The sequence below is a fragment of the Falco rusticolus genome, chromosome 10 (genome assembly GCF_015220075.1).
Source record: "Falco rusticolus isolate bFalRus1 chromosome 10, bFalRus1.pri, whole genome shotgun sequence".
Taxonomy (NCBI): Eukaryota; Metazoa; Chordata; class Aves; order Falconiformes; family Falconidae; genus Falco; species Falco rusticolus.
The window spans coordinates 32,302,866-32,323,417 of NC_051196.1; the positions used below are offsets into that span (position 1 = coordinate 32,302,866).

Consider the following 20,552-nt stretch of genomic DNA (forward strand, 5'->3'; position numbering starts at 1 on the left):
GCCGCGCGGCCGGAAGCGGAAGTGGGCCGTGGGGCGGCGGGATGTTGGCGGCGGTGCTGCTGCTGCTGCTGCTTCTGGCGGCGGGGCCAGGGCGGGCGGGCGCGGGGCGGGCGCGGCGGGACGCGCTGCGGGAGGAGCTGCTGCTGAGCCCGCTGCCCGCCGGCGACGTGGCCGCCACCTTCCAGTTCCGTACGCGGTGGGACGCCGACCTGCAGCGCGGCGCAGGTAGGGCGGGGCGGGGCCGGGCCGCTATTGGCTGGGGCGCGGCGCAGGGGGCGGGGCTATTTCGCAGGGGGCGGGGCTGCACTGGGATGATGACGCCAGCGTGTGGAGTGATGTCAGAGCGGGGACGCTGAGGTCAGCAGGAACGGGGCAGAGCGAGGCCGTGGGGGCTGAGGGTTGCGGTGACATTGGCACGAGGGGGCTCGGTGCGGTGATGCAGGCAGGCTGTGAGTGATGGTGTGAGCCGCCAGGGTACGATGTTGTGTCTAGTCGGGCCCTGGTGTGCCATCAGGGGAGGGGGCCGGGGGATGAGATGGGCAGGGGCTAACGCTGCCCGCAGTCTCTCACTACAGGCTCTTCCCGAAGGCGCTGGGGCAGCTGGTGGCGGCGCTGGGTGTGCGGGAGCTCCACCTCGCCCTCACCCAGGGCTTCTGGCGCACCCGGGCCTGGGGGCAGCCACCCCTCCAGGCACCTGCTGGTGCTGAGCTCTGGGTCTGGTTCCAGCCCACCGTCACCGAGTAGGTACCCCGGCTGCGGGTCTGCCCCTCTGGGTCTCCTCTGTGGCCACCACTTCCAGGAACTGTTGCCCTTCTCACATGAGGCAGCCACAGTGTGTGTGGAGGCCTCGCGGGTGGGAAAACTTGTGCTGGAATAAAGTCCCTGCAACCCCCGGAGCAGCTCCAAGGAAAAGCAGAATGTAGCCCCTCTCAGGGCATGGGGCAGAATGTGGTGCTGAGGGCAAACCCTTGTTGACTAAAGGAACAAGTAATTCCTCTGTGGGCTCTGTGATGACAAACCCCTTGCTGCACTGATACAACAGGGTTATATCCTGAGCTGTCATCCATGACTCACTTCCTTTGACTTCCATCCAATACCTGTCTCCCTTAGTACACAGCCCCTCTTCGAGCCACAGCAGCTCTCTGTGGACTCACGGAGCTCTCTCCTCACTACAAGTGGCCCATTCCAGGTCTGCTGGTCAGGTCAGCTTTCAGAGCTGTACCAAAGTGTTGCTTTAGGTCTCACAGCCCCTTCCCCATACACTGCATGTCACCTACCGCGTGCTCCCTGCTCCTCCCAGGCTCTTTCCTCACAGACCAGCTGCACCCACCACTGGGTCCCTGGATGTGTGGAGCCCTGCCAGCCCAGGGGCTGCCCCCATGGTGAACATTCCCCAGGGCTCATGCATTGGAATAAAATACCAAGAGAGCTGGAGAGTGCATGAGCAGCAGCCTCTACGTGCACGCTCCTTACAGCTTCTAAAAGCCAGCATTTTATTTATTTTTGTACAGCCAGGTGTATTTATTGAATGTTACTGACTTAACGCTTGTTCCAAGGATTCGAGCTGCTGAGCAATCTCTGCTATTTGTTCTCACACAGTGTTGACAAAGCCTGGAAAGAACTGAGTAACATTCTCTCAGGAATATTCTGTGCTTCTCTCAACTTCATTGACTCAACCAACACAGTCACTCCAACAGCATCCTTCAAACCCCTGGGCTTAGCCAACGGTAAGCTCAGCCTGCACATGGCTATCCAGCTCTGCTCTCTCATTCTTGCCTCTAGCTTTTGTTTTGCCCCATGCCACTGCAGGCAGTCTGGGTGCAGGTCCTGCAATGACTCGGGGTCCGGGTGTGTACAACAGGGTTTGTTAACCTCCTCCTGGAAGTGTTTCCTGTCCCTACGAATGAGGCTCGGATTTGAACACAGGAAACCCACAAGCAGTATGTGGCAAATGCTCCCAGGCCCTTGTCTGTCTCTCTGAAAAGTATTTTACGAAACAGGACTAGAGGATTTAAGGCACTCATGAAAAAAAATATACTAGAATATACTGTTACCTATTCTTTCCAAACCACTCTGAACTCTGGCACTTCAGGCATTTTGAGGGGGTGGTGGGCTATGGGGTGGAACAACTCCGCTTCTGCTCTCATGCCTGTGGCAGTACCAGCCTGTTGACCCTCCACTTTCCTGCCCAGGGACAGATCACCATCTCCTGCGATACGCCGTCCTGCCCCGGGAGGTTGTCTGCACAGAGAACCTCACACCTTGGAAGAAGCTGCTCCCATGTGGCTCAAAGGTAATGCAAGTCCTGCTGCCTCACTGGGCCACTCCTGACGGCGCTGGGTTCCCAGCAGCAATCCAGGAATGTGCACTGGGAGGTCTCAGCAGGGCCTTTCTCTCAGTGGGAGCAGAGAACAGATCAGGGGCTGAGTTTCTCCTTTTCTCCCTGCAGGCTGGGCTTGCCGTGCTGCTGAAGGCCGAGCGCTTGTTCCACAGCAGCTACCACTCGCAGGCAGTGCACATCCGCCCCATCTGCAGGGTAAGGGCGAGGCTCAGGGCTCCCTACTTTAACACCCCCAAGAGAAAATCCAAGGCCTTCTTGTGACACTGCAAGGTGACACACCGGTTTGCCCAGCTCCCCTGCGGTGGGTTTGCTGTGTCTATCACAGCTGTTGTCCTGCTTCTCTGGTTTCACCTGCGTAGGGATGGGATTCCTGGGAGTCCTGGTGGAGTTCCGGCTGTGTCCTCCCCCTCTAGAAGGTGTGATCAGGGCTGCCTGTCTCTCTTGTCCAGGATGCCTCCTGCCTGGCTGTGTCCTGGGAGCTCAGACAGACCCTTACTGTGGTGTTCGACACCTTTTCCAGTGGCCAAGGAAAGAAAGGTAAGCTTGGCAGCAGTCCGCTGTGGTCCTCGAGTGCCCCCAGCCTGCAGCATTGCACTTTGCCTGCCACTGACTTTGCTTCCCACAGACTGGTCCCTCTTTAAGATGTTCTCTCGCACACTTACTGACGCATGTCCCCTGGCATCACAGAGCAAAGTCTACGTTGACATCTCCCCTAAGAACAAGGTAATGCTCGTGGGCCGGAGAACGGCCCCCTGCTCCCCCAGTTCAGCCACTTTGTGTGGTTCTGAAATGTCCTCGCCTCCACCCCCTGCACGGCCGGGCCCCACCGGAGCCCACTGGGGCTAACAAAGGGAGGTGGTTTCCCTCCTCTGAGCAGGGCTGTGGGGATGTGCGCGGGTGTGTTCGTAAGAGCACCAACAGTGGGGTGGGAGAGCCCAGGGCTAGCCAGAGGGCCTTTGCCCAGTGCTGCCAGCTACTTCGAGGGGCACTTTTCTTCTCATGGTCCATTTGCTTTCTCAGGAGAAGGAGCTACTGGAAGTGACCCCCCCTCCAACATCTGTACATGAAGCTATTGTCCAGGGAGACAAGAGAACCTATGCTGTCTATGACCTGCTGAGCCCCTCACTCTTCAATACGTCTCGCAGCCTTAATGTGCAGCTGAAGTGGAAGCGGCCCCAAGACAGCTGTGAGTGACCAGAACTTCACTCCATCTACACCTCCGGTCAGGGCTCCAGGCCTAAAAATCCCATACCGTGCCCCCCCCGTTCCTGTGTCCTTTTATCTTTTCGCAGCCGAACTGCCGACACCCATACTCCATGCTCAGCGCTACGTGAGTGGATACGGGCTGCAGACCGGAGAGATCAGCACTCTCATCTACAACACCCACCCGTACCGGGCCTTCCCCGTGATCCTGCTGGAGACCGTGCCGTGGTATCTGCGGCTCTATGTGCACACTCTGACTATCATCACAAAGGGAAAGGAAAACAAGCCAAGTAAGTAAACCCTCTGGAGAGCACATGCCACCCGATTCCCTTGGCACAAGCGGCTCATTCCAGAGATGGTTTAGTCCCTCCCTTGGGCCCCAGTGATCACTGGGAAACTGGACTGGGAAACAAAAACATCTCAGGATGTTTTTCTAGCCTTCAGTTCAATGCTCACAGCAGATGAGACTCTATTAAATCTTATACTAAGTTTTGTAAGAGGCACATGGATGGTGTTTCATAATCCAACAAGGGTCTAAACAAAACTGAATTGATTTTCATAGTAAAGGAGGCTCAATTTAAAACAGATGACTGGGTCTTACTTTGCATTTCTACCTTTCCTTGTGAACACCTGACTTTCATGGGTCATCAGCTCTAAAGATGCCAGATTTAGCCTTAACACATGCTTTTTGCTAGCTGTGCATCTTCACTTGCCCAGAAGACCTCTCCTAGGACAGTGGAAGCAGGAGCACCCACCCCATGGGAGATGTCCAGGCAACGTGAACTTGTCCAAGGTGCCCCCCGCTGCCACTGACGTGTCTCTTTGCGGTTAGGTTACATCCACTACCAGCCAGCCCAGGACCGGAGACGGCCTCACCTCTTGGAAATGCTGATCCAGCTGCCAGCCAACTCTGTAACCAAGATCACAATCCAGTTTGAGAGGGCCTTATTGAAGTGGACAGAGTACACACCTGACCCCAATCATGGCTTTTACGTCAGGTAATGACATAACTTGGCTCCTCATTCCCTTCTGGGCCTCGGGTAGGACTGCCCAGGTTTCTGGGGATGTGAAAAACTCTTGTCATCTCTTTGCTGGCAGAACTGACACTAGCACATCCTTTGTCTCCTTAGCTCATCTGTGCTTAGTGCTCTGGTGCCCAGCGTCATTGCGATGAAGGACGTGGATGTGGAGCAGAGCCCTCTCTTCACCTCACTGTGAGTGTGAGTGTGCCTGTGCTGGGGAGCGGGGCCATACAGCAGTGCCTGCATGCTGCCGCTGTCATCCCATCTGGTGAGCATGAAGCAGCGGTCCTGTGCGGGCTGACACTCCCTTTCCTGATTCCACTCTCCAGGTTTCCTTCCTCTGATGGCTCCAGCTATTTTGTGCGCCTGTACACTGAGCCACTGCTGGTGAACTTGCCAACGCCAGACTTCAGCATGCCCTATAACGTCATCTGCCTGACCTGCACTGTGGTGGCAGTGTGCTACGGCTCCTTCTACAACCTGCTGACTAGAACATTTCACGTGGAAGAGCCAAGCCGGGGTGGGCTGGCCAAGCGGCTGGCCAACGTCATCCGCAAATTCAGGGGTGTGCCCCCCCTCTGAGAGAAACCAGGGCAGCTGGCGCTGGCCACGGAGACCCAGGGAGCAGAGTGCTGCTGCCTCTCGTCTTTGCTGGAAGCAGCCTGCTCCATTTTGCTGCCTGAGTCTCTCTTCGGGATCCAACAAGCTGAGAGATTGCTAACATGGGAAGATGCTCTAAACCCACTGACTACTGAACTGCACTGCTACAGGATTAGGAAAGGTATAAGACTTCTGTTTGAGAAGGGGGTAACTTCTGTGCTGGGAACGATGCTGGAAGTAAACTTGAGCTGTTTTGTACAGTTTTGCTGCTCCTGGTTGGTTTTACTTTCTCAGCCCCACAGGCAGAGTTGACCCTGTAAGATTCTGCAGGCTGCTAAGTCTCTGGCACGCTACCCGAGTCAGCTGGGAGGAGAGGCAGACATGGCAAGGGGAAGGGGTGTGATCTGCAGCAGACAGATGGGTTCATCAGCTCTACCATCTCACCTTCTACAACTGCCACATTTCACAACTCCCTCCTGCCACACTTCACCACATCTGAGCCAGTTTGCAAGTTAATTGTTGGACATGGTGTAAGTCTGTCCCCTCAGCCATGGCAAGGATTTATTTACTTTCTCAGGAAAAAGCATCTTTTGCTCCCAGCTTCTATTTGCAGTGTTTTGAAACCCACCCACCAGCTCATTCCTCTGCTGCAGCACAAGATCCTCCTCTGCCTCCTCAGTATAAATTCCACACATCTGCCTGACAGCTCCCCTGCACCCACAGGGTCCCCAAAGTTTCGGAGAGCCTCCGGGCTCTGCACACCCCATGTGCTGAGCTGCAGCCAGTTGAGCTCTGCTGGTGGGTGGCAGCCTCAGCCCTCGCAGAGCCCTGGGCTGGGAATACAGGAACACTGGCACCACTCTGCTCTTCAGATATTTTCATAAAATACAAGGTACCGCCTTGCTGCAGTTCACACAGAGCAGTGAGAGGACTCTGTGGTGCTGCTCGGCCTCCAACAGTGCTGTTCCCAGGGGTATGTCCTTTGCATCTCGGATGTGGCTTTTGTGATAGGAACAGACACCTGCCTACAAGCAGCTAAACAAAGCACAAGGAAATCATTAGAAGAAATATTCCCCAGAATCAATGCGAAACACAGCCAGGGGTCCTTTAAAAGCTTCCGCTTGAACAGAAAGACCACAAAACCCCTGTTGCCTCCTGTCCTGCACAGAACAGTCTGTTCCCACTGGCCTGGAATTACCTTTATCTTCCCTACTGGAGGTGCCCTTCTCTGCAGTTCTTTATAGATCTGCTCCATTGGATGGCTCCATGCAGCCTGCAGAGCTGCTGAAGTAGGGGAGCTTGAGATGGGACAATCCTGGGAGCTCACACTGCTTCCAGCCACAGGACTGCTACTACAGCTCTGCTAGCCAGGGTTCCAGTGCAAAACGGAATTTCTTTCTAGAAAGCTAGAACTACAACCAAACAAAACCCAAGCGAGCATGCAGCTCCCACAATAGCACAGAGGCAGGGGCTTGCAGCCAGGAGTCTCAGGCAGGAGGGTCCACGTTGCAGTTGGCAAAAGGATTTGGAGAGCTCAAGTTGTTTCAGGTTGGGTCCGGTATAAATCCCACAGACTGCAACCATCAGCATGTGCCAGAGCAGCTCAGAGCAGCCGAGGTCCCCCCAGCCCGGCTCCCTGGGTGAAGCATGCATGCTCTGTGTGTTAGGTGGGATCTGGCAAAGCCCCCCTGAGCACCGAGGCCAGCATCCATGGATGCTGCTGGCACCGCGAGCCAAACCAATCAAAAACAGTGCAAAAACCACAGCACTGCTGCAAACTCAGCTGTCACTCCTGCAGGAAAAAAGGTCTCTGTGCTGAGGACGATGAGGGCAGCCTGTGCCGGGGCCAGCCGGGAGCGACCACCGGCAAAGGGTGCCAGAGCTGGCATCAGCCAAAGGCTTTGGGGGCCATTCCCATGCAATACCATAAATCAGGAATTTAAACAGCCCATAAAGAGGCCAGCCCAGGGTAATAGCAGAGCAGGGGGGAAACTGTCCCTGGCCAGATTCACACCTGACAGGCCATGGAGGGAGCGGGTCTTATCACACCCATCAAACGCATGGGCCAGCCAAGTGGAAAACCCTGCGGGAAATGTGGGTGGCCCTGCAATCACAGCTAGGTGGCTTTTAAACAGCTGGGAAAAAGTGTTTGGGGTGTTTGTCCTGGAATGTTTCTCTCCCTTTGCTCCATGGCCCTTTTGGGAACGCAGCCGGAGCTGGGCATGGCTGAGCTGTGCTCGGTAACATGCTGCTGGGTGTCCTCAGCAAGAGGGGCTGGAGCTGGAGCGCTCGTGGCAGCCCAGGCTTTGCTGCCAGCCCCCTGGCACTCGGCTGGAGGGCTGCCAGCAACCTGGGGTTCAGGGAAGCATCGAAGGGGAGAAGCCGCAGAGCAGTGTCTGCTCTACCAATCTCTGAGACATTGCGCCAGGAAGGGTGCAGGTGCCCACGCACCTGCAGCATCAAAAACTGGGGCCAACTGGGGCTGGATGGGGCCAAGTCAACAACAAAAGCACATTGCCATGCATGACAAGGAAGCAGCATGTAAGCAAGCCTAAAAATAGTATGCAGTGCAGTGCAAGAAAGCATGGACTTGGCATGCCACACAGTGCCAGCTCTGCGAGCACACGAACAGCATGCAATGGCGTGCAAGGACACATGCCAACTGCATGCAAAGCAAAGCCTGCAAACAGCATACAACCACATGTAAGCAAGCATACAAAACACAGCCTGCCCTCCACGGAATCATGAAAGTTGCTTGCGAAAACGCAGTGCCCTTCGCTGTACAAGCGAGCAGGCAAACAGCATGCAAAGAGCATGCGAAAATCTGAGTGAACGGCGCGCCATAAGCACGGTGCGAGCATGCACAGCACAAACCCCGCCATGTGCATGCAAACCCCGCGCAAGGCAGGCCGGCGAGGAGCGTGCCACGGGGTGCAAAGAAGCGTACAAACGGTACTTTACGTAAAAAAAATAATTATATATATATATACCTATATATATATATGTAAATACGTCTGCATTTTGAAGAAGCAAGGGACCGCTCACGCTCCACCACGCGAGGCCGCGCGCGCCGCGCTGCCCCCCGCCCCCCGCGCATGCGCAGTGCCCGTCGCGCCGGGCTGCCCTCGGCGCTGCCTGCCGGAGCGGCGCCCCCACCCCCGGCCGCCGCCGGAGCTGCTGCGCGGCGGGGCCGGGCCGGGCCCCGGGACAGGCGGGCGGGGCCCCGGTGGGACGGCGGCGCCCTGCCGGGGCGGGCGGGGGACGTCCCCCGGGCGGCGCGGCCTCTCCCTTCCCTCCTCAGGGTGCGGCGCGGGCCCGGCACGGCGGCGTGAGGCGGCGGCACCGCGCCGTGAGTACGGGGGGCAGCGGGCGGGGCGGGGGGGTGCCCGGGGCGGGGGGTGCCGCCGGGGCCCAGCCTGCCCCCGGGCCGGCGGCGGGGGGAGAGGAGCCCGCTGGAAGCGGCCCGGCTGCCAGCGCAGGCCTGCCGCGGGCGGCCGTGGCCGCTGGGGCCCGGCGGGGCCCGGCGCGGGGGCGGCGGGGCAGCCGCTGCTGCGGAGATGCGGTTTCAGGCTCCCGAGGGCAGCCGAGGGTCTTGGCGACCCGACGTGGCATTTCAGGACGGCACTGCATGCCCCCCCCCCCCCCGCCCCGTACCTCTGGCCTCAGCAGGACCATCCCGTAGCTCGCTGTGGCACCTTCCCACAGCGGAGGCAGGCCCGTGTCCCCCCAGGGCAAGGCGACCCTGCGACATCCTTTTGTCTGGCAGAGCGCACGGCCCTCCGCAGCGCTGCTCTGCCCGGCCGGGCGCCCTCCCTGCAACCCCGCGGATGCTTCGGGCTGGTGACGACAAGGCAAATTTGCAAGCTGTTCTGTTGTATAAACGCTGCTGATTCCATCCCAAACACAGAAGTTCAAGAGAAGATTTAAAAACGAAGCTGTTGAACGCAGCCCGCAGCTCTCTGAACTCTACTATGCTTCATTACCCCGTACTGAAACATTACAGTGATCTTGTAAATGCTGTCGTAGCAGAGTAACTTTTGCCTTTCCAAGCTATGCATCATAACTACCTAGAACATGTTGCCAGTACTGCGTTTTTGCCTCTCTTTACTGGAGACACAGAAAACTGGCCTTTATCAGGCTGTATTCAGACTTCTGAAGCCTGTTGAAGGCACAAAAAGTAGAAAGGAGATCCAGATTAAAACTAAAAATAACTTGTGTTTTTCTGGGGCCTTGGAATGGACCTGGAATTCATGATATTCAGCAGCTAAACAAAGGCAGAGGGCAGGAGTGAGGATCACGGAGAATTAACAGGTTAGCGCAAATGAAAGTGGCAGTACTTCAGATGACAGCTGTCAATGTTGACATCTCTTATAACCACAGAGCTGGCTGACTTACGGTTCTGCTGTGATTTACTGTGCAGAGAAACAGGGATCACACTGCTGCCTTCCCACTCGCAGGCTTTGCTCACCCTGGTGCTGAGTGTGCTTCGGTCCAAAGGGAGTGGACTCTGGACTACCTGTGGAGACTGGCTAATCAATCTTCCAAACAGTAATGAAGCTCGGAGAGCAGCAGTGGAGTGGCTCAACAGAGAGCTTCTGCTCTTCATGAAATGGGTTGCCGTGGCATGTCTCTAGCTTGAGAAATCTGAACACTTCATAACCCCGAGGCTTGGTTAGTCAAGGATTTGCTGCTATTTTGGAAACTTTGCAATTGTGTTGCACCATTTCTTAGTCTACATCAAGTGTTCAAGGCATGAACTTATCAAAGGCTGGGATAAGGCCTTTGCCAAAAATTGAAGACTCACTTTTTCCAGCTGAGTCATAGCAGCATATAAGGCTTTAAAAACTTGAAAAAATAGCAGCAAGGCCAGAAAAAATCCTGAAGAAGTTAAATACCTGATACTGCAAATGGGTCATAAAAGTTTGAACAGTTACGGTTCTTGGCATTTTGGGGAGAGAGGGTTGGCATCTAGAAAACTGGTTTCCTGTTGCTTTTTTTTAACTGAACTCCTCAAACTCATTACTTGTTGTCTCTTTCACCCTTTCCCCTGCCCCCCAGCAATGCTTTGGATATTGTGTATTGTTTAGCAGCTGTTTTGGGTGCTACCTGGTATTTGAGAGTTGGTTTTGAACACAAGCTGGCAGCATGAAGGACTGCCTACACACATCAGTTCAAGTTACCTTGCTGCGACAGGGTTTTTGATTTAAACAATTTTAAGCAAACTGTGCTACAGGTGAGCCTTGTAGGTAAGAAGCTCAGTGCAAGTCCCTCTTAAGTTTATATAACTGGAGTGATTTTTATTTAGACAATGCAGCTTTTCATTCCCAGGCAGAAACTCTGGCTTCTGGGAAAGGGGAAGATTGGTGCCACCACCACCCTGCCCTCAATAAAAATGTTGCTTGGTCTTTTATTGCAGACCTTTCAGCTGCCAGCCTGGGTGACTATTTCTGTAGCATCAGCTGGGGAAGTTCCTTGCAGACAGTGCTGTTTTAATAGCTGCTTTAGTAAGGTCTGAACAAGCTTACCTTTTAAGTGCTTAGTGAAAGCCGGCTGATTATTCTCCCCTGTCAGGGTAAATGGACTGTTAAGGAATTAAGACATTCTTGAGAAAGGTACAGACTTGGTGTTGGCATACTGATGTATAAAATCTATGGTACAGGAGCACCTCTTGGCCTCTTAATTGCTGAATTAGCTTGTAGAATGCTAAGGAACAGCTTGCTAGCTCCTCAGATGGATTTATTCTAAAGTGTGACTGATCCATTGCAAAGTACTATAGACTTGTGCTGTGCTACTCGCTTTTGACTTGTAACTCAAGTTTTGTTTCTGGCTGGGAAAGGCGTGCAGCTACCCTCGCACTGGAATTTGAAAATCCTCCCCACAAACATGTGCCAGTAGGAGCTGGTTTGGAATGGTCTTGGGAGGGAAGATGACAGAAAGAAGGGATGCGAGCATGATTGTAAGCTGGTTAATAAGCATGTGGAAAAGTATTTTGTGTTTGCTTACTGGTGAGGTGTGCAGGGAACCTCCCCAGGCTGTTCCTCTCCCTGCAGGAGGCTCTGGCAGCACATGGAGATCAGTGGAGCCACCGAGGGCTGACTGTGGGCAGAGCAGCAGGAGCATCACCTGCTCTCTGCTGCTGAGGAATCTGAAACAAGTTCAAGTGGCTCTCAGAGCCGTGGAGGAGCGAGAGGAGGCACTGGCGGTGCGATGAAAAGGAGCCATCTGCTAAACAAGAGTGGGTGCCAGGTCAGATGACTTGAGCAGGAGCACGAGAGCAGTCTTGAGGAGAGGAGGACACCAGGCTGGCTAAGGAGGGATGAGTCAGGCAGGGGAGAACAAGAGCAACTGGTTGAGGAAAAGCAGGATGTGGTTGTGAAACAGAGAGGTGGTAGAATTACTGTTGGGTGACAGGTTATTATTTGCTCTGGGAGATGGTAATCTTTAGCTTGGATCATCAGGAGGGGACAAAGACAACAAGGTAGGAATTTTTCATTTGCAAGTTTCATCTTGTTTGAGAATCTAGGCAAAACTGAATATTGGTATGCCTTTGAGATGGGACTGCCCATCCTGGGCACCAAGGAGAGTTACAGTTCCCAACTCACTAAAGAGCTGGTGGTAGCAGGAGATGTTGTTTCTCTTTGGTCAGTAGCATGGAAAGAGAACTTTGTCTCATTGCCAGCTGTATAAAGGAATCTCTGGTGAAGAGCTAGGACAGTGTGTAACTAGTAGCACTAGTGGAAAGTCCCTTGAGGAAGACAGAGCTGCAGAAGTCTCTAGTAAGTAGAGGTACCTTTGTAGGATCAGCTGTGGGATACAGCAAAGGGTCTTGAGCCTTTAACTGGTGGATTGCAAAGGGGTGCAAGAAGATTGAAGCAAACTGACTAGAGATACAAGACTAACTGTTCTAATGACTGCATTTGTTAGAAGTCCAAGAGGTTTGCAGATTGAAGGGCACTGACAGTGAAACTTCGTTAGTAAAAATAACTGCTGTTAAGTCATTCTTTATTCTGCGGAGTAGTTGCATTGATTGCTACAAGCCACTGGCTCTTGCAGGAAATAACAGTGATTTACAAGTGGGTAACTTGTTCTAAGATGAATTTATTTTTGTAGGAAGTGTTTAGGCAACACTTACATGCTTAGAATCAACTTGCTCTTTAGAGCATTATCGCTTAAGTCTTTGCTGTGGTGAGGAGGCCAGACAATGGAGTGGAATGCAGCTGTGTCACATAGTATGATTATACTGGAACTGTAGTCAGTTGTAAAGTTCAGAGGCTAAAGGTTCAATAGCAACACGTGGCCATATGAAAGCTGAGAGATTTATGACATTAGTCCTGGAAGATTTTAGAGCTTTGTTCCAGCCTTGTGCTCTTCTAACAGACACACTGTCTTAGGTTGGCTTTTATCCATTTTTTTATTATAGAGACAGAAAGCCCAAAGCAATTGCCTGTAGGCACCTTAAACTAAAGCTTCAAGAACGGGCCACACATGTCCAGTTACAGAAGTCCAGCTGATGTGACTTCAGGGCTGGATCTCGTGAAAGTATGATGTGATATTTATGCAGTGATTTGTACTGCTCAATGTTTGGAGCACTTCAGAAAGAAAGACTGTAAGAAACTTCAAGGAAGGAACATTTCAGGAGGATTAAGGCAGTTGCAGAGCATTGATTTGGTACAGCTTTGTTGTATTCAGTGCAGTCTGAACTAAAAAGTTGGGTGGTGGGGTTTAATTACCTTTCTGATCAAGTATTTGTTGTTAAACCTTTTCCCTCCGTTCTTCCCCTTGGAAAAAAGTTACCTAATGCTTCTGCAGTACTTTTACTCCAGAAACATCTACGTGGTTCACAAAGGCTAGCAGACATCATGTTTTTTTATGAAATAAATAATCCTTATTGCCAGTTTATAGATGGGGGAATAGGCTTGGGACTAGACTTGCCCTTAAAGGTACAACTGACCCGCATAAAACAGGACTAATGTTGGGAGTTTTATTCCTTTGACTTTAATTTATCCATACTGCAATGTAAAATAACTTCTTCCTTACTCTTCGGTTGCCTAACTGCAGCTTAGTTTTACTAACTGAACCCCAGCTGCCCTCTCTCTGCTGGAGAACACTTTCTTGCAGGAGTGACAGCACAATATACTTTCCCCAAAATACTCTTTTCTGTTTGCCCTGGTGGAGATTTTGGCCTGCATTCTCTCTTGCTAACATTAAATTAGATCCTGCTGCTAAGAACATGCAAAGTGGATGGCAGCGTGCTTCCCGTTCCTGACAACGGAGCAGGGTGGTACCTGCGAGCTTGCAGAGCTGTAAGACAAGTCTGACCTTAGTGTTTTTTTGGAAGAGAACTGCGCGTGGTTTTCTCTTGGCTTTTCTGTGCAATCCCTCATTCTCTCTCCATTCTCCAGGAAATCCCTTCTCCTGCCAACAGGAGCCAGTGGAATGTGCTGTTTGTTTACCTTCTCACTCCTTCATCCTACTAACCTTCCCACCCCCCATTTGTAATCCCTAGCAGGCTGGGCCCAGGCCTTCTTCCTTCTGACAGAGCACTGCTCAGTTGAGTATTTTCAGATAAAAGGATTGCTGCGAGAAGCTGTACTGACCAGGGTCTGCTTAGTGGGGGTGAGGCTGTGGCACTCTGCAAGGCTGGAGCTGTCCTCCTGCCTGTCTTTCTGTGCCCTGGCTGGCAGCTGCTTCGTTCAGTGTTGCTGCATATCATCATGATGTCCTGCAGGATGGCAGGGAACCGCGCGCTTCCCAAACTCTTCCCTTTTCCAGCACTCCCCTGCATGGTTTTGCCTTTTTGGGGCAGCGAGCTAGGAGTACTCTCCTCTGATGGTTTCCCTGTTGCATGAACTGAAGGAAAACTTGCAGTTATTCCCTCCCAGCAATACTGGTGTCTTCTAGCCTGACCTGCTACCCCAGTCCCAGACTGCTGAACTCTACTCAGCTGTCCCCATCCAACAGTTCTGGCTCTGTAAAAACACCTGTAAGGCATTTATTACTTTTAAAGCCATCTGAAGTTCTTGAAGATGTTTGTACTGCTTAGAACTTAAAAAACCCTACATGCTTAGTGTAGTTGATGTGGTTGCTAAAAGTAGAAGCATGTTTTCTGGACATGTAGTGTGCTGCCATTGCTGCTTAGAGCCCTTAAAGCTCACTATTTTCCACAGGGTTTTATAATAATCCAAATGAGGAAATCCTGTGTTTACAGCACTTAGGAAAATTGCCGTTTTGAGACTGTCCCCTCTCTGATCTATTCACATACTTTGTCTTCTCCAACTTTAGCTGATTGGCAAGGATTATAAATCCCTTAAGCAGGGACTGTCCTCCCCTTTGTTTTGCAGCCTGGACACTGTCAGGGCTTTCCTGGGTAGCTACATGTACAGCTTGAATGTCATGCTGTCCTGGTAGAAGACTTTATAATGGATCTGTGTCCAGGGAGGAAGCAGTCTGCGTGCTTAACGCTTCCTAGACATTTTTTACATTAATGCTTCCTTAACCCTTCCTTGTAGCGCCTAGCAGTTTACCCCTCAGTTGCATTCCTCTATATCATCACTGAAGTTTATGGACGGTTTGGATAGATGGGTGTGTGGGGAGGGCTGTGGCAGCTTGTTTTCCTTTCCATTTCCCCCTCTCCATTTCTGTTCCTGAACTATGCTGAGGAAAAGGGTCTCATAGGTCCTAGCCTGGGTAAAAGGCTGAGGTGGGGAGTGCACAAGTGATACGCTTCTACACTAGCAGTAGATAATTGTGTCTTCAGCTGAGAAGCAGAGAAAGCAGGAAACTTTCCACCAGCAGTGAGACACGCCAGGATTTAGTACTGGGAGTTCAAGCATCAGCATATGATTCTTGGGAGCAAATGAAGCTGTATAAGAAGGATGTTGATTTTTTTGCTGTGTTTCTCTGATGGTCTCACTTTTTACCCCTCCCTACAGAACAGCCTGCCTGCCAGAGGAGTTGCTGGACACTGTTTTGGAGCACATCTGGTTGCTGCTGCCGCAAGGCCCCAGCCAGCCAGCCACAATGTACTGCCTGCAGTGGTTGTTACCTGTCCTGCTCATACCCAAGCCCCTCAACCCAGCATTGTGGTTCAGTCACTCGATGTTCATGGGCTTCTACCTGCTCAGTTTCCTCTTGGAACGGAAACCTTGCACGATTTGTGCCTTGGTCTTCCTGGCAGCTCTATTCCTCATCTGCTACAGCTGCTGGGGGAACTGCTTCTTGTATCACTGCACAGGATCCCAGCTGCCAGAATCGGCTCATGATCCCAGCATAGTGGGCACCTAGAAAAAGATAATCTTCCAGTCGGCTGAGGGCTCTTGTTTTGCTTTTAAAAAGGGGGTAGGGCTAGGGAGGAGGGAGGGGGTGTTAGGCATGTGACTGGAGTAAAAACAGCCTGTTTCCTGTAACTATGTGTGGATTGGAGTGGCAAATTCCTCCCACTCTGCCTGTGAAACTCGACTTGTTTACTGTGTGAACTCTGGCAGCGCCACCTGCTTTTTTAGAAGCAGAATTTTTTTTTTTTTTCCTTCCTGTATCACCAGGATCAGACACCAGCCCTCCTAACTGAGAACTGGTGGAGGCCCGAGCTGCTGGCCTCTGCCCAGCTGTTGCACGGTGGTGGAGTTGTGTGTCACTCACTTGTCTGCATTAGGCCATGGTGGTCTAACTCAGGGCTCTCAGCCCACTGATCCTGCTCGAGTAGCTACAAGATTCTCTCCGTCTTTCTCTTTGCGGGGAGCCAGCCTTCCTGCCTTGCTGATCAAGGGCAAGCTCAACAGCTCACAGATGCACTTGGCCAAAAGCTGCTGGAGCCAGAGGCAGTTGAGTCATCTCCTCCTGCTCAGCCTGCCAAAGAGATGCGCGCACTGCCGAAGTGCTTTCTGAACTACTTATGCTCCGAGATCATAGCCTGAAAGCCTCAGTTATGCTGCTGCTTTTATAAAGCCTCACAGGTTGTGGAGACTGTCTCTTCCCCTCCTCCTAGATTTCCAGGGTTTACCGAGGACTGTTGGGTATGCTGTGAGATGTGGGGTGTTGAAAGCCACTGTGAACCTCACCCTATAAAACTGATGCTAGCCCAAAAGGCCAGGCGTGGGCAGGAGAGGATCCGGAGGTGGAGGCATGGCTTGAAGCATTAAATGCTTCAGCCATTTTCAGTGATAGCATTTTCAGGCCAGGGGTGACAGAAGGTGCTGGTGCTACTGACTGGAAGGGAAGAGGCTGGAGGAGTGCCCGGTGCCTCCACCTGCCCTGGCAGTAGGATGTCAAGAAACCTGGGGGGTGGTGGGTTAGTCCCACAGCCACAGCTGTGCAGAGCTCCACCCTGCGTGCATCACTCTACAGCCGTGGCTCCTGGGGCGTCCAGCCTGGGACAGAGGTTTGAGAAGCCTTAGAGGTTAACACAAAATACTGTCTCTGAACTTTAAAGGTTTCCCTCCCCTTTGCCATCTCTTTGTCTTTACTTCAGTCTCATAGGGGAGAGCAGCAGAAGTGGCTGTTGCTGTCCTGAGGAAGTTCAAGCTATGAGGTTGTGAAACTTCCAGAGTATTGTTTGTTCATTGCACAGCTGTTCAAAATGTTTAATAAAGCTTTATAAACTTTGGTCTATGGCCTCCTGCCCAGCATGATGCATTGACTGCTCATTGCAGATGCCTTAGCCCAGCGATCATGTGTCTCTGTATTGTTCTGTTCCCAGCACAGTAACCCCGGAAAGTCTCCAGCAAGAGACAGAGCCTGTTCGCCCCATAGCTCCCAGTACTGACTCTTCTTAACGGTTCAACCTGACCGTGGGCAGACTGAGAACCATACTGGTGATTCCTAACCAGGCTCATCTTGCAACCAGAAGTGACCTCCTGCGTTACGTGTATCTCTGCAGTTTCGTGACAGATTCCCCCTTTCCTTCCTGCTTATGAAACTAAACCACAGAGCTGTGCCCTGAAAGCTGCTAATCCCCAGTGCTGGCAGGGTGTTATCTGATGGGCACCTACGCAGTGTAAGCCCGTCCCACGACACCGTGTCTTCCTGACCTGTCCTGCTGTGGGCAGAGACCAGGCTGCCAGAGCCATGCAGGGGAGATGTCCCCAGCTCCGGCCATGACCCCACGTAGTACTGGGGGGGAAGAAGGGGGCACATGCTGCAGCCGGACACAGGACTATCGGACACTGCAGCACCCAGGAAGCATCTGGGAGGGTTAAAGGGCTGGGAGCTGTGCTGCCAGAGCTGAAACGGGCTTCCTCTACCCTTGCGCCACTGAAGCCCGAGTCCAAGTTGGAGAGGGTTCAGGGCGTATTAGTGTTTACATGTTTAAGAAAAGTGTTTGCCACGTCACTAAGAATAGATGTGACAGCTCTGTCACCTGTCATGCCTGGGGAAATCCCAGTAGCTGTCATATCAGCTACAGCACAGATAGAAAGGAGAGGGAAGGGCATCCCATTTGCAAGCTATAGCGAGACTTGTCTGCACGCTGAGCAACTTTTAAATTTAATTGAAGCTAACACAGTCACTTCTTTCAATTGCTAACTAGCCAAGTTGCACTTTATAGCAATTTAAATAAATCCTAGCCACCAAGCCAGACAGTCCTTTGGATAAGAGCAAGCCCTGGCTTTGTTCATGGGGTTCACGACAAACGCAGCTGCAGGCTTTCCCTTCTGCGAGAAAAAAGCACTTCAAAAGAGGAAGGGTGCCAGTGTAGCAACAGGAGAGGTCTCGGCAGGCTGATGGGTAAGAAACCTCCTTTTTGCAGCCCTCCCACCCCAAATGCAGATAAAGAGCACTCTTTGATATGCACACAGCCCGCACCAGTGCACAGTCTTACCCTCTTCAGGGCACTGAGATACCGTCTTCATTTTAAAGATGGAAAATTGAAGCAACTTCATCATGGTCAGACAGAAAGCCTCAGGCAGAGTGAGGAACCCAACCAGGTCTCACATCCCACGCTAATGCCCTGCTTGTCCTTCTCTATAAAGAGGCCACGAAAAACCAGCCTGCAACTGCAGAACAGGTCGAACCCGATGGCTTTTGAAAAGCATCACCCCAGCTTCCCTGCCTGCGCACCGCAAATTGGACTGAGCCCGTACAGACGCAGCACCTGTGCTCTCGGGTAGGCGTTTGCTGGCATCATGGCAGAAAGCTCCGAGGAGATGTTTTGCCTGGTCTCATGGAGCTTCTCTGCCAGAAAGGCAGTGCGGTGGCTCTGTCCCCTGGTATCTGGGAGGCACCAAGGGGTCTCTGCATGGGGACCGCACTGGTGGGCAGTCACTCCCTGGCGGTTAAGCTACGCAAGTGACTTAAAGCAGTGGGGTTTAAAACATAACCACTGTGTTGTGCCAGGTCCTGCTGAGCCTGGACACTGCCCGCAAGGGCTTTGGCACAGAGCAAGTCTCACCACCTTGCTGTGTTATAAAGTGTCCATCTGCCTGGTGCTCCCTAGATATGAGGAGCAGGAGCCTTGAGCTGTCCCCCTTTTTTTTTTTTTTCCCCATTTGAAGAAGAGATAATTTTCTTTTCTGGGTCGTGTAAGAGATCAGTGACACAGCAGGGTCAGGAAAGGGGAGGAAAAAAAGAAAAATCCCCAAAACTCAGGAAACTCAGGTTCAGATCCCTAAGAAGAGACGCAGCTTAGCTCAGGCAGTCCTTGGGCTTCTCACTGCAGCCTCGGGGTCTGGGGGCTTCTCGCTCCCTCACCACTTGTCAGGGAGAGGCAGCAAGTGGGACACCACAAGGCTTCCCACAAAAACGGTTTGGCCGTGACTGCCAGGCTGGTGTGGCTTTCTGAACCCTAGATCTGCCAGACATCCGTGTCGGTGCATCTCTTTCAGGGGCTGATGTTTGCAGTCGAGCTCCCCAGCACCACTCGGGGTGCAGGTTGGGAACCATGCTGCTCTCCCAGCATCTGCCTCTCCATCCCCGGATCCTGCTGGGTGATCAGTGCCTCCTGCCTGGATACTATCCCTGCATACCTTGAGTCAAGCCAGCAAGGTGGCCTTATTAACTTAGCAGCAGATGGAGGAGCGGTTGATCCCATTGAAGCGCCCTTTGGGCTGGAAGCACCCGCTGGCCGGCTCAGCGGCCGCTCAGCCCAGAGGTGCAGCCCTGCTGCCCGCAGCGCCGGGCTTCCAGCCTCGTCCCCTCGTGCTGTTACCCTGGGGCTGGTCCAGCCAACCCCCCCGAGCCAGGGAAGTCGCAAACATCTCTCAGGGCCACAGACAGCTCTGCCCTGCCAGTGCTCTTTGGTCTTGCCCGTCTCTTGCTCCTTGCACCGGAGTGGTTTCCTAGCCCTCGCCACCGTGGGAGCCGCCCGACGCTCAGGTAAAGACTTTAGTCCTTCTCACCAGAACCTGGGGATTGACCCTTGGCAAGACGGTTCTGCTACTCCTTTGAGCAAAGGCAAATCCTCTGGTAGAAGGACAAGGGAGGACAGATGGCTCAGGTGCCGCCCAGACCTGATGACAAGTTAAGATGGGATGAGACCTGAGCGACAGAGACCTCAGGGGACAGAGGCAGGCTTTGTCCTCCGGGTCTTCACGTGCCAGCAGCCTCCCCTTCGCCCCTTGCTAGCAGCGAGCAGCAGGCACAGCAGGGGCTATAGCGGCATGGCCAGCAAGACCCCAAAGCCTGGCACTGGGGCACAGCCCTGCTGTGAGCCAGCCCTTTAACCACCACCCCCCTGCTCCTGCCCCAAGAGACCTGCTGGGTCTGGGCTATGGGAGAGACCCCAGACCCACAGCACAGCCCAGGATTTGCTCTGGGGGATCCTCAGCACACGGAGCAGTTCAGGGCTGCCCCCTGCGTGCGCACAAGCGTTAATCCTCAGGGAGCCTGGATCAAGAGCAGAGGCTTGATGCACTTTGGGGGTGCTACCACTGAGCTTTGGGGAAAGTGAAGGGCTTGTTCAGGCCAAACAACAACTCATCCTTGCCATTTTAGAAACCCCTTGCCAGCCCAAGCTGCCGAGCACAGGACCCCCAGCTCCTTGCCAGACCTGCTGTGGGGGTAGCCCCAGCCCCCACCCCCTAACATCCAAATCCTCTCCCAGGCTTACAGGGTGCAACACAAGCGCGAAGCAAACAGCAAGATTAAGTCCATTAAAGGGAGCACGCGGTGTAATCCCCAGACACATCTGTCCGGATCAGGCTGGTGTCGCCCGGCGGGGGCTCCCACTGGTCCAAGCGCATCCTGGCGGCAATCCCCATTTCAGACCTCCTGCCCCAGCAAGCCTCTGCTCCTCCAGGCTAACATCACCCCCTTCACAGGGCTGGCCTCTGTTGAGAGGGGTATCACCAAGGCGGGGAGACTCCATGGCAAAACAGCCACTAAGCACGGCCAGGGTGGGCTGCAGGTACTGCTGACTGCCCCGACTGTCTTTTTAAGATGCCTCAGCTGCCACC

General features: G+C 53.2%; 2 protein-coding genes across 2 annotated transcripts; both read left to right on the top strand.

The window, feature by feature from the left end:
* The first annotated feature begins 26 nt into the window (after window positions 1-26).
* PIGT (phosphatidylinositol glycan anchor biosynthesis class T) lies at window positions 27-5,426 on the top strand. The gene is made up of 12 exons (XM_037402752.1): window positions 27-225; window positions 563-740; window positions 1,600-1,727; window positions 2,193-2,293; window positions 2,450-2,536; window positions 2,791-2,878; window positions 2,967-3,064; window positions 3,362-3,527; window positions 3,634-3,834; window positions 4,377-4,542; window positions 4,675-4,758; window positions 4,896-5,426. The coding sequence occupies exons 1-12, from the start codon at window positions 42-44 to the stop codon at window positions 5,146-5,148; spliced, it is 1,734 nt and encodes a 577-aa protein (XP_037258649.1). The 5' UTR covers window positions 27-41; the 3' UTR covers window positions 5,149-5,426.
* Window positions 5,427-8,377: 2,951 nt separating this feature from the next.
* On the top strand, window positions 8,378-16,778 carry LOC119154813 (BLCAP apoptosis inducing factor). The gene is made up of 2 exons (XM_037402744.1): window positions 8,378-8,515; window positions 15,099-16,778. The coding sequence occupies exon 2, from the start codon at window positions 15,187-15,189 to the stop codon at window positions 15,448-15,450; it is 264 nt and encodes an 87-aa protein (XP_037258641.1). The 5' UTR covers window positions 8,378-8,515; window positions 15,099-15,186; the 3' UTR covers window positions 15,451-16,778.
* The last annotated feature ends 3,774 nt before the right edge of the window (window positions 16,779-20,552 follow it).